The sequence below is a fragment of the Microchirus variegatus genome (assembly GCF_963457635.1).
Source record: "Microchirus variegatus genome assembly, chromosome: 14".
NCBI classification, from domain to species: Eukaryota; Metazoa; Chordata; class Actinopteri; order Pleuronectiformes; family Soleidae; genus Microchirus; species Microchirus variegatus.
In genome coordinates, this window is record NC_139815.1 from 7823041 (window position 1) to 7839375 (window position 16335).

The following is a 16335-nucleotide window of genomic DNA, read 5'->3' on the forward strand; positions in this document are numbered from 1 at the left end:
GATCAGATTCACTTAGCATTCAACAGGCCGGAGATCAATAACACTTAGCATCCCCTCTCTTGACCCCTAACTAGCTTAAATGTGACAGAGGAAGACTGATGGAAAAGGAATATCAACACACACACATACGCACATCTTTCAAGGAGGCTTAAGAAGTTCAGATGAAAGGGCATCATCTACTCTGAGAAATGATGAAGACCCTTACACAAACATTTCACATTGCCACACAGAAGTGTAAAAAAGGACCAGCCAAGATCTCCTCCCCTTGACAAACTGACATGCTCTGCAGGAAAATACTCATGTTTGTCTCTGCTGCCAAAACCTTCCTCCAGCCAAAAGCAGTTTGGTGCCAAAAGTCACTCAAGCATTTTTCTGCACGGGGCATACACCATGCAGAGAGTTTCACTCCGTTTCTGCATCCGAAACACTACCCCACTTGGACCTGTGACCCATTCAGTGTTTCACAGGGTGATGATGGAATCCATATGGGATCCATATGTGTGCAATTATACTATTTTTGCTCTTACTCTGCAGCATTTATGCAGAAAAAGTCTGCCTGTGCACACTTGCACCTTTCTATCAAAACTCATGGAGTTGCGCAAATGTGCACCAGCGCACTGCCAAGTACAAACAAAGTCTGTTTTGCGGCGGCTTTTGAATGAAAGAAAATCTATAAAACAGAGGCCATAGATTATAATTGGATATTAATAACACATAAAAGTGTGAAACGCAACAATAACAATTGTTATTTAAAGATTTATTCAGGAAAATATCTTTTAAACAACTAAAAGTGTTATCTGGATAAAAGAATAAAACACACACAAAGAGAGTGAAACAGGAAATGAGAATAGTGAACTCACTGCATCCGTCCTCATCACTGTGGTCCCCGCAGTCATTGTCTCCATCGCATTGCCACTGTGCAGGGATGCAGGTACACTCTCCAAATGCACTGACGGCACACGTGAAGTGATTCCTCCCACATGAACACTCAGCACTGCCCTGAACACCTGCACACACAAAGGAATGGAGCATTAAGAGTTAAAGCAGACAGATACGCAAATATAACTTCCACCAGTTTTACATTAGGTATTCAAAGAAGAGAAAGATTCAAACCAATTAATTATATATTGTTTATTTATTGTAACCGGCATGACAGGACAGAGACTTTGTGACTTATTGCTTTATCCTCCATGGGGGTCACATGGGGCTGGATCTAATCCCAGCTGACATAGGGTGAAAGGCACGGGTATTCCCTGGACAGGTCGCCAGTCCATCACAGCGCCAACATATAGCGACAAACATCCATTCACTCTCATGCTCACAACTACGGTGAGTTTGAGGTGTCCAGTTAACCTCTGCATGTATTTGGACCTGTGGGTGGAAACTGGAGAACCTGGAGAACCCCCCCCCCCCCCACACACACACACACACAGCTGCAAGGCAGCAGCGCTAGCCACACATCCCACTGTGTGGTCCAAAATTTTCTGATCTCTCGTTAGATGCGTTATCCATTGCACCACTGGCCCGACTGGTTTGTTTTCATATAATATATTCACCCTACTTTAGTACTCCCTACTGACCCTACTGTTTGTATTTCATAAAACTACAGCCAATATGTTAAGTGAACTTCATTATGATTTTTCATTTGATTTATGGTGCAGCTGTAAATTCCACCAGGCTACGGCTCCACGCAGATTCTCACTAACCTGAATTCAGATTGTTGCACTGCTCAATTTTCTCGAGTGATTTTAATGTGGTGTTGCTCATGGAATTGTTTGGAGGATTTCAAGGCCCTTGTATACAGGGGAGACTCAATGACTCAATTCACATCCGAGCATTAACACGTGTTATGTGTCTAAAAGGATATAAAGAATTCTCTCCTGTGAGGCTCTGAAGAAACAATCCTGTAAATTATAATAAAAATGTGTAAAGATGAGCTAAATCTGAAAAAGAATAATGCTTAAATAATGCTGGGTCTTTAATCCCTCTAAATCAGGGGTGGTTAGTTTTCCCAAGGGGCCACAAGAGAAACAGACATTATTGTTGAGGGCTGAACCAGTAGGCTGAGCTCAGTTCTGCTCCATATTCATTTTTATCTCTTTATAAAAACCAGTAAATTGTATGGTTTTCTCAAACTGCAACTGGTCGGCTTAGTAAAAACATTGACATTAGATTGAGTTTATTCAACCAAATTTCCCAAAACAATAGTGAACAAAATGTGCATGGCCTTTTTCAATATCGGTTCTCCACAAACACACGGCTTTCTTCTTTTAGCATGAGCTGACATCTTTGAGGAGCATCTCATGTTAGCAAAACGTAGCTTACATGAGATGCTCCTCAAAGATGTCAGCTACAAGTACATGTAAACGTTTGCACATGTATGTACCTAAATGGAATCGAAAAAGTTGGCTTCAAAATATAAGTAAGAACGATGTTAACTTATTTATGTTTCAGGTGGTCAGGAACGGCCAAAGGGTCGGATGTGGCCCTGGTGCCGTATCTTAGCCTTATTTTTATTTCTGGGGAACTTCCATTGTAGGAAATGCATATTTATTAATTTCTGTTGCACGACATGTCGTTCCCAAAATATGGGAAAACACAAAAACACAGACAGGATCCATATGTTCTCACTCTGTTTTGATTTCCCACCGCACCACAGCAAAAGCACCAGTGAGGAGTCACCACACCTTCAAACGCATCACAGCAAACCATTTTCAGCAGAGAAAATTAGGGTTCTCATTTATTCTCTCACTTTGAAGCCTATTAACAACCATCTTCGTGTGTGCACGTGCACGTGCTTGTGTGTGAGTTGCTGAAACTGGCCCACTGCAACAAACTCAGCTTCTTGGAATACGTGTGTGTGTGTGTGTGTGTGCGTGTGCGTGTGTGTGGTTCCTGGCTTCCTCACAAAGGCATCAGTCAACCCAGGAGGGCCTGGCAAAGAGAGCTCGGTAACCTTCAGATCCCTCCCACAGCTCTAAATTAATGGCCTCTTTCTTTTCATTTCCCTCTCTCTCTCTCTCTTTCTGGTCATTCTTCTCCTTCCACCATCCCCTTTTCACACTTCCCCTTCAGCTTCTTTTCTCCTCTTCCCCACTTTCACCCGTCTCCCTGCCCCTCAGTTCTCGAACTCTGAGACCGTGACGTCATCGTTGTCTCCCTGTCTTTAAAGTTGTCTTTCTAATCGTCTTGCACAGTTTGTTGTTCCTGTGCTCCCCAAACCCTGGGGGCGTGCCATTTACACTGAGAAAGACAGACAGGACAATGGAAATTAAAATAAGGGTTAGAGATAGTACCTCCCAACAATAAGCCCTCCTAAAAATACCCAACGACAACTCATACAGGTCACTATACAGTACAACAGTCATAGCTCAGATTAAAGAGGACAGGAATTGAACCATATTGTGTATGTTGTGTGTGTGTGTGTGTGTGTGTGTGGGTTTGTGCGGAGCTAAATTAGAGTCTGTGAGCAGGAGGAGAACTCATGTCAACACGAAACCACATCACAGGCCGAGCATTTGTCAAACATACTGGAGCCATTTGCTCCGACCAGAGTCAAAAAAAACTTACACATGCTTGTGTGTACGATGGTTTTCTGCTACGTACTGGGACGGAGAGGACATTTAAGCAAACAAGACAAGATACGGTGTCTGGAAATAGTTGGTAAAAGATTAGTCAGTAGGCATATATTCTGCATAATGTCCACCGTTTCATGTCATTGTCTAGAGTAGATGTCTGTGGGTCAAACTATTGTCCAGAAAATGTACTCCTTCACAAAATAGTTTGCTGAGGAAATACAACTACACTGACAAGACTGAACATCTATCTATAAAGCAAGTTACATCTGTGAGTCTGTGACAGGCCGTTGGTCACATCGCCCTAAGACTTTGGATATGGGTTGAGCATGGCCCGATGGTCATGGTCATGTGGATTTTCAAATTTTTTGAGTAATTTTAATGTTCGCTGATTTATCACGCTACACCAGGCAGGCAGCCGCTCATCAGCAGCAGCTGCGCTGTCTGGAGCGGGGAGGTGGGAGTGAAGAGGCTCACGGTGGGCGAGACATTTTCACATGGTTCACTGCAGAATATGGTGTTAGACTGAAACGAGGAAGTCAGTGTCCATTCACCAATGCGCGAGCACATATTTATTTTGCATTAGCATGCTAATACTACTGCGGCTAACTTGGCAAACCTGTTTCCAAAGGTAAGCTAGTGAGGCTACGATTAGCATTAGCATAGGGCCAACATAACAAGTCACAAAAAAGCTAGCTGTATAGGAATATACATCCTACTTCCTACGGGCACTGCACCAGTTTGATCAATTCCATAGACTGTAGACAAACCATTAAATGGCCCAAAAATCCAGACTCCTTCAGGCTATTAAAAACTAAAACTAAAACCAAATAGCAACAGTAAAGAATAGACTGTGCTAAATGATTCACTTCCTTTGCAATTTGCAAAGTCTGAGGGTTTGACACTGTGTCAAACTACACAGAAAGCTGAGCTGTTACAGAGCAGTAAGAAAAAGTCAGATGGCAGGAACCAGCTTTTCTGTAATAGAACATGAACATTTTTAATGCTGATGCTGTGTAATTCTCACCACTCACAGGAACTGACAGAAATGCTCCAAGTACGTTAACCATAATTTAACAGCGTTTCATGCAACAAATGCCTTAACAGATACATTATAAGATCGTCAAATTGTAAAAATACCATAGTCAAACACCCATTATGTGAACTGATGTGAATACTTTCCCATGTGGGCGGGCTGCGCACAGACATACCGACTCTTTCAGCCTGTTCTGGAGCAGAAAAGGCTGTTTTTGTGTTTTTGTTTTTAATCCCAAGCCAAAGCTAAGTGCTTGAAAAAAAATTCGAACATTAGTTCACTGCTTTGTAAGCCTGTCGTCAAAAATAATCACAACTTCAAAAGTGGGATCAAAGACACAAAAATATGCTGAGGTCAACCAATGAAACCAGAAATGACGAGTTAAACATCAACATGCAGATTATTAGTCGTGTTGATAATAAGAACATGTTTCAGAACCAACACACTAATACCTCATTTATAATTACAGCAATAACCACCTGAAGATGTAAACAAACAGTAATCATAGGCAGTTCCTAGACTGTTATAGGAGGCTGCATCTATCTACCAGTCATAGCAGCATGGCACTTTCAAAAATGACCAGCTTGACAAGCCTCTGATATCAGATCACATGCTGTGGAGCAGGTACAGTAACATTACCTTAGCACATGACTAAGAATCCCAGCTCAAGATCATTTCACTTCCTCAAATGAAAAAAGATCACAAACCTCAAAGGGCAACATATGACAGGTTTTCTAAGACTTGCACAATAAATGATGAATGTTTGTTTTGTTAAACAGTCAGAGCAGGGTTTTTTTTTTTTTCTAAACTGGGTAACAGAGGCACTGTTGTTTCTTACTTTTCTCATGCACTCTTGCCAAAATGCAGGTTCATAATGTTTTTTTAGACTGTTACTCATTGTAGGGATGTTGACAAACATGTGTAGCGCTACCTCAACATAAAGCTAGATGTATAGTCGCCGTAGTTAGGGCTGTAGCGATACACTAATCTCAGGATAAGATACGATACACGATATTCAGCTCACGATACGATATATATCACGATATTCAGCAACGATAAGATTCGATTCAATATAATTCGATACTCTTACATCATTTTCTGAAATATTTTAATGGGACAAAGTGATTTTGGTGACATCTTGCAAGTGTTCCATTCACTTGGATTTAATTAATTGAACTGAAAACTAAAAACATCAATTACACAATATATGTCTCTGACTGGACAGAGTCTACAGCTTGCAAATGCTGGACAAAATGAATTAAAGATGTGTTTAATTTGATGAGAAAATGAGTTCCCTTTATTGAAACAGTGCAAACTGTAGCTTACAAGCCTGAATAGTAAACAACAATGGAGAGTTAAAAAGTGCATCAAGTGGCCTGTTCTGAAGAGTTGCTTTTTAGCTTGACACTGAACACATGAAGCAGCCAGTCTAGCCGCCAGGTAAGTAAACATAGTACCATGGCTTTCCCCAAACAGTCAATAAGAACAACTTTTAAACATTTAACTTAAAATTAGTGCTGGGCCATGAACGGCTTAACGCATGACTCGTTTCCATGACTACTGACCGGAAAACTACACGCGTTACGTCATGTTTACGTGACTCCTGATCGTTAAAATGAGTCTCTAAAGTAACGCTAAACTTTAAAAACAGAGCCACACATATGCAGTACACAGGTACGCTGTTTATTTGTAGCGCTGCTATTTTCGTTTGATAAACAGACCGCTCCAGTTCGACTGTAGGCTAACGGCTAACGGAGCTAACGGTGGCTGGACTCCGGTGACACGGCACGAAAAACTCTGTTACTTTCTTCTTTTTAAACCCAAAGTGCTTCCACACATCTGCTTTTAAGCACGAAAGTGTTGGACTTATGTTCGCTGCTATTTTCTTAATCTCCTCGCTCTCACTGAGTAAACAGGAAGAGGGAGACGTCGGCGTGTGAAGACGGGTCACTTGCTATAAATGCTCTTCAGCGACACTAGCGACTGGCTGACCAAATCGCTCTTCCTGCTAGGACGTGGCAGGCGGAACACAGAGGATTTGAATGGGACTTAATGTATCGATACTCGCGGCTGAAAAATCGATATATATCGCAGAATCGATAAAATCGCCCAGCCCTAGCTGTAGTGTGGTTTATAGTCGCCGTAGTGTCCCGGGCGCACGCCAAAAAGACATCACTTCCTGTGTTGCGCTGGGTGCACATGAGCTCCAAAAAGTGGCACGGTGCTAGGGCGTGCACATCTTTGTCGGCTACGGCAAGCGCCAACCCTTCATTTTCGATGCAAGGCTGGCCAAGCTGGTCCGCTTGTACACGCATTTGTATGACTATGACTTTGTATGACTTGTGAAGGGCAAAAGACAAAAAGAAAGAGTGGTGACCCAAGGGGGAAAGCCCTCACGCTGATTCTGGTGGATTATGGGACTTTTGTCCCAATACGTGAAACGCAGAGAGACGGAATGTCATTTTGAGACCAACGTAAACGATATGCAGAAAGTTGTTGTTTACTACTGTTGCTAGGCAGTAACCCGGCAGCACAACTTGAATATTTTGGTTGTACGCCCCCTGCCCCCTGCGAATACTGCAACGAACAATATAAACGCCTCCGTACATACGTGTATGGTCGGTCGCTCGCCGTCTGCAGTATAAACAATGCCTAAGTTTCACATGTCCAAAACGACACATGGTGAACTAACTAGTGGTGTGTCGGAGTCGACATAGTGTTACGTATCCCATTTTCTGATCTGCTGTGTCTCTGCTCCCGGTTCCAATGCACATGTACAACTGGAGCAGTGAGGACTAGGGCTGAACGATATATCGCATTTGCGATAATATCGCGATATGATCAAGTGCAATTTTCTAACCGCAAAGGCTGCAATTATACGCCGTTCACGTGACATGCGCGTGTAAAACATGTGATATAATCGAACGAGATCGTCTAACCACAGACGCTGCACTCTGATCACTCTGCTCCCTGCGCGCTCACATGCGCGCATTGAGGAGGACGAGTCACGGCCCGTTTTTGTGAATGGAATAGGTGAGGGTGGGTCGGTAAGGTAAATACGGAGCTTCAGCCGCTGTCCATGGTGCTCTAAGGCTTCTTTGTAGGATGAGTGAGCACTCCAGTGGCTGTGCGTGTCAATGCGTGTGTGTGTGCGCGTGTGTAGTGCGAAAGAACTTGCGCTAATGTTAAGAACGGGGGTGGACACAACGATCAGCCGTCGACACGAATGAAGACGGCATCTCACCCAGTCAAGATCCTACATAACAAGCGCAGGTTCAAAAACCTGAGCCGTCTGGCGACACACCTGTACCAGCGGAGAGATTCTCTCTGCTCCGCTTTTTTTTTTTGACCCTCATTTTTATTATCGCTGCTTTGATGATCAATAATGGACATTACAGCCATGTTTTTGAGCCTAAAACGACGTAGTACACTGTAGAATAGTTTTCACCCCCGCATTGCTGCTGTTGAAGCTGCTTTTGAACGCACTGTGTATATTTTTTTTATTTATTATTATTATTATTATTATTATTATTTTATTTAATGACTGTCTAGCAGTTCACAGATGTCGAAAAACTGAGTGTGGTAAAGCCACATATCTTTATAAATATGTATATATATATATATATATATATATATATATATATATATATATATATGTATATGTATATATATATATATATATATCTGCAATCTGCACTTTGTGTGACTTGTGACTGACTTTCATTTTAATGTTTACACCAGGGTTCCTTGTCAGCACTTTATGTTCAGATGTTTGTAAGTTCCAAATATACTATTGTGATTGAAGTAGTTAAATAAAAATATCAATCATCAATTCATGCATCACCTCATGTCATCATAACAGAGGTCTGTCTTCCAGGAAAGAACAGTTTATTTTTAATGTAATATAGTATTGGCCATACTTATGATGTATTGCTTGTCTTTGTTTAATAATACAGAAGATTAAGACCTTAAAAAAATAATCGCATCGCAATCGCAATATTGGCACGAAAAATCGCAATTAGATTATTTTCCATAATCGTTCAGCCCTAGTGAGGACCACTCAAAACACGCACTAACTTGCCTTTAAAACACCCATTAGTGTGTTGTAATGTAACAATGTTTCTCCACATATTGCGAGCAAAGGATTAAAAAAAAAAAAAAACTTAAAACAAGGTCTTGTTTGTTCTCTTGTGGTGGATTTTAACCTCTGATTTGTGATAGATCAGAGAGGTGATCTTGATGCACCTTTAATTAACCTCCCTGCTCTCTCACACAGACAAACAGTTGATTCGTCAGCCCCTCCTCCTCTAACATTATCACAAAGAACAATAACACAAACATGGTGGACCTGCTCTTTAGGCCAACAGCGGCACAACCAAAGACATCTCACTTAACCTGCTGCTGTCCACTGAGGTCAGCTGGCAACTCATACAGCTGTGAGTCAGACATGAACCTCTAGCTCTAGCTAGAGGAAAAAGAAAACAAAGACCACCAAAGATCCTTTGCTGGAGGTCACTCACTACAGCCTCAAACTGTCTAAATAGGCCTGCCGCGCAAGACAGGTGGTCCCCCCCAAAGGTAAACAGACACTCCCACAAACCCACCATGGTACCACGACCAAACCTGACCCACCTACAGCAGAGGCCAGCCTGTGTTCACCAACCAATCTGTGCCGAAAGAGGCCACAGTGTCGGAATCTCAGATCTAACCAGGTGGCATTCAAACTCTGCTTCACCGCTTCACAATTTGGTCTTGTTGAATAGTTAAATGACGAGTGTGAAGAGTTGAGGAGAGAGCAATGGGGCCAAAACACACAATTGTAACCCGGCCCGTGGAGCGGGTGACCACATGCTTTGAACTTTGTCAAAAGGCTGCCAGTTAATTAGGTGTGGACACCCCCGGAGACTACCTGGAGGGTCAAACCGGTGTCTTTCTTTCACTGCATGAGTGTACTGCTATAAAAAGTGATAAGCGGGAAATTGGGAGGGGGGTGTTTACCATCTGACAATGTGCAAAGTAAGACAGGAGCATGGAGGGAATGAGTCAAACATTTTGTCTGCCCTTTGTCTTCCTTCCACCCTTCTGCTGCTGGTGCTGTAAAAGTGTCACTTGAGAGAGACAGCTGTAGCTGTGTCTCAGCGTGTCCACCGCTTGTTCGGCATGAACGGTCACCAACCAGCCACACAGCAGGGCACTGCACAGTGCTGCACAATAAAAATGGAAACAACTGGTTTCCCAGCTTGCTGTCATACAACAGTGTCCAATCCCGTGTCACTGCTCGCCGTGTTAGACTGGTGACAGAGCGAAACGCCTGATTGATCGTGCATACAGGAGGGCTGTTCACCTGCACCGACAATCACTATTCATACTAATCACAATAAACAGAGGCAATGTTTTGGCTTCCTTTGAGTTCTTTGTTGAAAGGTTCTTGAGGCTTAGGGCAGACAAGACAAGTAACATTTAATTTACAGCAACTTTGTGTGTCATGGTGAAGGACTTAGATTCACTGTGGCACCACGGGAAAACAGTTTCCACACAATCTTAAGAGTAAAACAAAACTTAAGGGACAGGAAATGACATCAGCCAAAGAGGGTACTGGGAGCTAACAGCAGTTAGCATTTGGGAAAGTGATCATTTGCAGGCTCTAGCAGGGAGTGTGCCGTCAAATATAACATGTATCCACTGGACAGATAAATCATCTGAGGCTGGAAGTTTGTGTAGAACTCTGTGCTGCACTGTGGAGCCAAGAATAGAACTTTTGGTGGACTTGCGGTTTTCGGATGCCGTTGCCCTCGCCAGCACTCTCGCGTGTTTTAAGGACAAAGTGGAGCTCCGTGAGACAACAATTCCAGGAATTTATCGCATTGTGACGTCCCAATGAGCGCGGAAGTCAACAGTGCGCGTTTTATCTCCTGTATTTAGACTGAGGAGGACCACAAAAACATGAGTGAGTCATTTTTTCACAATTTGGCGACTGGTAGGGCCTCCAGAGTCCCAAATATAAGGATTTAAATTATTAAAAAGTCGATTTTGCATAATATGGGGCCTTTAAACAACCTTCAAGGTCTGTGGGACCAAATTTTACATTTATGAAGAGTACTACAACGGTCCTTACACAGTTTGGTACTCAGGGCCTTAATAACAATCTTACAATGTCAAGTGCACCCACTTTTCACTGTCTTTTTAGCTCTGTTTTTCAACCTCGCTCTTAATCTACTAAATGCTCCAGTTTCTTTGGCAGGAAGTCATTCACTGTTTGGTCCAAAATAGCTCTGTACTGCTGTTGGAAATTAGACCAAGCCACACAGAAAATCTTCTATAAAAACAAAACAATGTCCTTAATGGATGAAATTCTCTGTTAAGATCTGCTGATATTTTCTAAATGGGTCCCTTACCGTTGACACAACCCCTGTTATATAAAGATATTGATCGGTGGGGTTTTATTAATAAACAAACAATTTCCCAGGCTCCTACTCCTTTTTAAACCATAATTTTTCCTCATCACAACAAATAGAGGCTCTAAAGCTGCAGCAACACTCAAAGAGCACATTGAGTGAATTCTCTGTGGTTATGCTGGCTCTGGGTTAAGCTGATTGGCTTCAGGATGCCAAACAACTCATCCTCCCTGCCAGTTCCCCCTCTCCCTGGGCTCATCTCCACCTACTAATTTGCCCACCGTAGGTCAGGCCGCTCTGATGCGGTGAGTTGGTTACCACAGCAGCACATGTTGAGCCCTGCTGGGGGAAAAAAAAAAGACACAAGCGTGGAGGAGCAGCACGCATGAGCAGATGTACATTTGCAGCACTTTTTCAAAGCAGAGGGAAATTCTTAAAACGTTGAAAATGTCTGGTCCGTGCGACCAAGAATGTAAACACGTTAACTGACAAATTCAAAGTTGAAGTCAAGTCTACAGAGCAGTGCTATAATCTTTCCAGATGGGCCCATCACTCACACACACACACACGAGAGTCTGAAATGTACAGCAGTTGGTCAGCAGCATGGTTCTTTTCACGCCTGTTCATCACAGACTTTCATTAATCTCCAGGCTTATCACACTGTAGCCCTCAATCACTTTCTTATAAGATAACTCAGCAGGGCAGTTGGTGTTTGTGTGTGTGTCTGTGTGTGTGTGTGTTTTATGGTCCGAGTGTTGTTGGCTCGCCTGTAATGTTTAACAATGTTTGCGTTCACCTAATATGACCCGCGGATCGATGACAGACTCTCACAGCAGCATGTTCATCATGCTCAGTATACCTTCAAGCTGGTATGCACACACACAAACATACACAAACACACACAAACACATGCATGTCATTGCCTATTAACCCAGAAGCATGTGGGAGGATACCATCTTTTATTTCTTCAAATAAGCGAAAACAACTTAATTACACACATAGCGATGTATCATCGTCCTGGTGCTAAGGATAAAAAATAAAGGCCTCTTAGATCAAACGACAGGGTAAATGAGAGGATAGTGTATGGAACTGTATAAAGCACACACACACACACACATTCAGTATACAGTGTCATCATCTGTGGCCAGCCAGCAGTCTCTCTGAAGTCAGTTCAAAGATAACACTGACTTGGCCAGGGATGAGTGGATGGCTGCTGGACAGGCATGTGGGCTGGCACAGGATGGGGGTGGGTGGATGGGTGGGTTAGGGCTCAAGAGAAAAATAAAAAAATCTCACAAACTGGACAGACATATCACTATTGTATAAATTGTTTCTCGTAAGGTATGTTTTTCTATGTTATTTCACTTTGTAGAACTGAAAACAATGTATCTGTGTTTTATTGAAATAATAATAGGTACTCCACTACAAGTTGTATTATTAGCTCTCGAAAAGCTACGGATAGATTCATAGTGAAATCCTGCAAACAACGAGGAGCGCACCCTTGACATGAGTGTATCCAACTCACCAGTATCTAAAGCAGGGTTTTTCCCAATGGTCCTGGGGACCCGTCATGTTTTGGAAGTTTCCATGCTTGGTATGCTGGAGCAGGGAAACATCAAAAACATGCAAGGTAGTTTGCTTCCAGGATTAGGATTGAAAAAGCCTGCTTACATGTTTCATGTACGACCCTTGCAGAACAATAAGGTTTTCTGAATCACAACAATATCACGGTCAGTCAGAAATGGCTGACGGCACCCATGGAGATCACCACACCTGACCATCTTAAAAGCAATGTGCATGTTTTACGTGACTCCCGATTGTTAAAACGAGTCTCTAAAGTAATGCTAAACTGGTTATTTGTAGCGCTGCCCTTTTTCTTTAATAAACAGACCACTCCAGTTCGACTGTAGGCGCGCTAACGGAGCTAACGGAGCTAACTGGTAAACCGTGCCTGGACTCCGGTGCCGTGACACGAAAAACCGTGTTACTTTATAGACTAATTTTAACAATCGGGAGTCGCACAAACATGACATTTACATAAGGTACGCACACCATCCAGCCCATGTACACTTCCTACAGGCACTGCACTAGTATTACAAATAGTAAGGAAAGCAATTTGAATGGGATTATAGAGGAAGATTGACAGCCCAGTTAAAAGCACATGATAAAATAGTGCAATGCTGTGTTGTATAAATAAGTGTATTTTTATTACTTATTGTGTACTTATTGTTGACTTTTATTCAAATCACATTTTGCTGGTAAAATAATTCTAAAATCTAAAATAACTGAATTCAGACACATTTTACAGGTTTGATCGGGCTCTTCACAGCGGAAATAGTCGTTTTCTCCCTCTCTTTTTTAATCTCTACAGCAGATGAAGGCAGTTATCTCAGACTTGTGGTCTGTCTGGTCACAGAGCTATGAAGGGGTTAAGGAGGGACAGGGGTGAGTGTGTCCTATTCGGTTTCATTTTCCACTACTGTCATCCATTTTTTTGATAGCTCTGGTCTCCTCACACTGTACTTATGTGGCTTTGGAACTCCATATGTGTATGTCGACTATATACAGTATGAGAATAAGGGAAGGGCTCTTTGCAACGATCAAACAGAAAACATAAGAGATCCGTCGAAAACCGCTTCCATTTGTGCCGTTTTGTGACATTAGTTTTAAGGATTTAATTACCAAATAGGAAACTGGATGAGTGGTTTTGAACAAAGACAGCACGTGTGTTAAATGGGACTGACTAAGACAAGATGTGAACACTGATGTTAACTTATTGTTAACAAGAAAATGTAATGATACAAAACAACAGCATGTTCCTTCTTATACATCGTTCCAAAGTAAAATCATGATACAACTTTTAGGAGGTAGTTTATTTAGGCCTACAGTAATGCTGAATAATGTTATCCATGATTATTCTGCATTAACACTTAAAAGAACATCAGTGTAGGTTCTATTTTACTGGGTTAGTTTCAGAGTGTGTGCGTGCATGTGTCAGACAGTGACAGTGTAAACAGAGGGGGGTTTGAGCTCCACCTCTGGCTGTGAACACTAGACTTGCTGGGCAATGTGCTGAGTGAGCACTGGGTGTCCAAGCTCTCTCTAATCCCCAGATTGTCTATTTGGCCATCTGACCTCGTCCCCACATACACACACATACCCACTTCACAACCATCCCCACTACAGGGGCCTCTATCAGGGACACATGGGTCAGAGCTTCAGATGAAGCCTAGAGTTCAGTGGTCAGGCCTGAAAATAGTTACATTTCCAGTTGGGGGACAGTTACAATCTTAAAACTGTGTGTACTTAATTGGTCATTGTCTTCTTAATTATACGAGACCACGAAATATAATGTCATTGTGAACTGAAATTAATCCAAAAGGCCCTAAGACCAACACCAATTATGTTTATGGTTCAATATTTCTAAACTTAGGTTGCTTTCACACCTACAGCATTTGGTGCACACCAAACGTGTTTGGTCGCTTGGTTCGGTTCGTTTGCGTAGGTGCGAAAGTAATCTCTGTACTTTGCTGAACACCAAATCAACAGATAAAGTGGTCTGAGACCACCCCTTCAGGCAGGTCTCAGACCGCTTTATCCGCTCTACTTTGGTACAGTTCCTCTGGTGTGAAAACAACCAAACCAAATGGGATAAAACAGTCTAGTTTAATGCATTATGGCTATGAGATGAGATACCGATTACCCCGAATTTCCACCGGACGCGTCAGCGGCTGACGTTCCGCGACGCTGGCGCACCCGGTGGAAATCGGGGGTTAGTCTGGTACTGATCTTCAACTTTGCGGTCTATTTTGGTTCGTTTAGAACTATGCCTATGTGAAAGCTGACTGGGGCGGACCATAGCAATCGAACTATAGGTGTGAAAGCGCTCTTAGCTTCTCTAAAAGTGGAAAAATAACAGGATTCTCAAAAATGGCAAAAAAACAAAAACAAATCATGTCTCAAATAAATTGCCCTGTGGAGGCAAAGCAAAACCATCATCTTGTGTTTAAAGGTTGTGGATCTCGTTCAAATGAAATTAGCTTAACCAACATTAAACGTTAGGATTACTCTTTTACTTTAATTGCTGCCCAAGTGGAATAAGAGATAATGATTTTAGTAGATCCAGAAAATCATCTATACATTGCAGCACACATGGGCGCCTGGTAAAGTTTTAAACATATTCTTTGTGTGTGTGTTGCTACTGTCTGGATCTTGTCCTTTTCACTTGAATTAGCCTGTATGAGCTACACCAGCTGTGCGTCTGCACCAAACCATCCAGCTTACATCCCATCAGAAACACATCCACTGAACGTCACCTTTAACAGGGATTTATCGATCCACTTATCAGGGGCCACATACCGACAGACTGAAACTCACCTAATCTACACCTTTCTAAGAGCAGGATGTATCGCATCCTAAAGTCTGGTGAAAATTATGACTGGAACTGGAAAATTGAATTACAGGACAAAAGGGGTTTCAATCCAACCTTCAAGACAGCAGAATGGTCAAAGTCTGAATAGAATCATCCTGAGCAGCTCACAGATTGGTTCCCCCCAATTGGTATGTGTCTGTGAATGTGAACTCACAGAGAAAGGATAAGTGTAATAAGAGATTATTCTACGTGGGCAAGCTGTAACTTATTTTATGGGCTTCGACTGGATGAGGGGAGCAGGCACCGAGGTCCAGCTTTGTAATATTCAGTTATTAACTGACACAGCATGAAGGGCTCCACTCCGCAGCTTTAAACCCCTCCATGTTGGCACCAGACACTCTATGATGTTAACATTTGGGATTTGGGGCAAAAACTTGGGCTCGTTAATTTCAAATATGCGAGTGAGTGAGTGCCAGTTTCAGCATATTGACCACTCTGTTTTCTACATCAGTCCAACAGCCAGTGGAGCTGCTAACTACAGGGAGGGCTAAAACTATCACACACACACATGTGCAGACAACGTTGGCAATCAAAGCTTTTAAGACGTACTCGATACCAAAAAAATCAAAAACATGACGTGGAAACATCAATACAGGGTCACATTGACAGTGGGTCAAAAAAAATTATTTGTCATGTTCTCTGTCGAAGGAAAACATTTGAAGATTAAAATAAAAAAAATATATTGGGATACAAATTAGATAGAGTTTATTGAAATCTAACAACAACAATTTTTACAATGGAATGATCTGATATCTGGTGTCTTTCCCTATTGTCTAAGTTCCTCATCAAAAATAAATGCACATTTTTGTAATGATGAAGGACAACAAAACCAAAGAGCATTCTGGAGGGGGTGGAGGGATGTTAAATTGGTGACTTGGAAGGCAGAGCCTTTCCAGA

General features: G+C 42.3%; 1 protein-coding gene across 2 annotated transcripts in view; it reads right to left on the bottom strand.

Annotated features, from left to right (window-relative positions):
* The window catches only part of lrp4 (low density lipoprotein receptor-related protein 4), a 111153-nt gene that overhangs the window by 60966 nt on the left and 33852 nt on the right, over nt 1–16335 (bottom strand). For both annotated transcript variants that reach the window (XM_083900649.1, XM_083900648.1), the window contains exon 2: nt 861–1007. In XM_083900649.1, coding sequence (XP_083756775.1) covers nt 861–1007 — 147 coding nt within the window. The remainder of the gene's footprint in view (nt 1–860; nt 1008–16335) is intronic.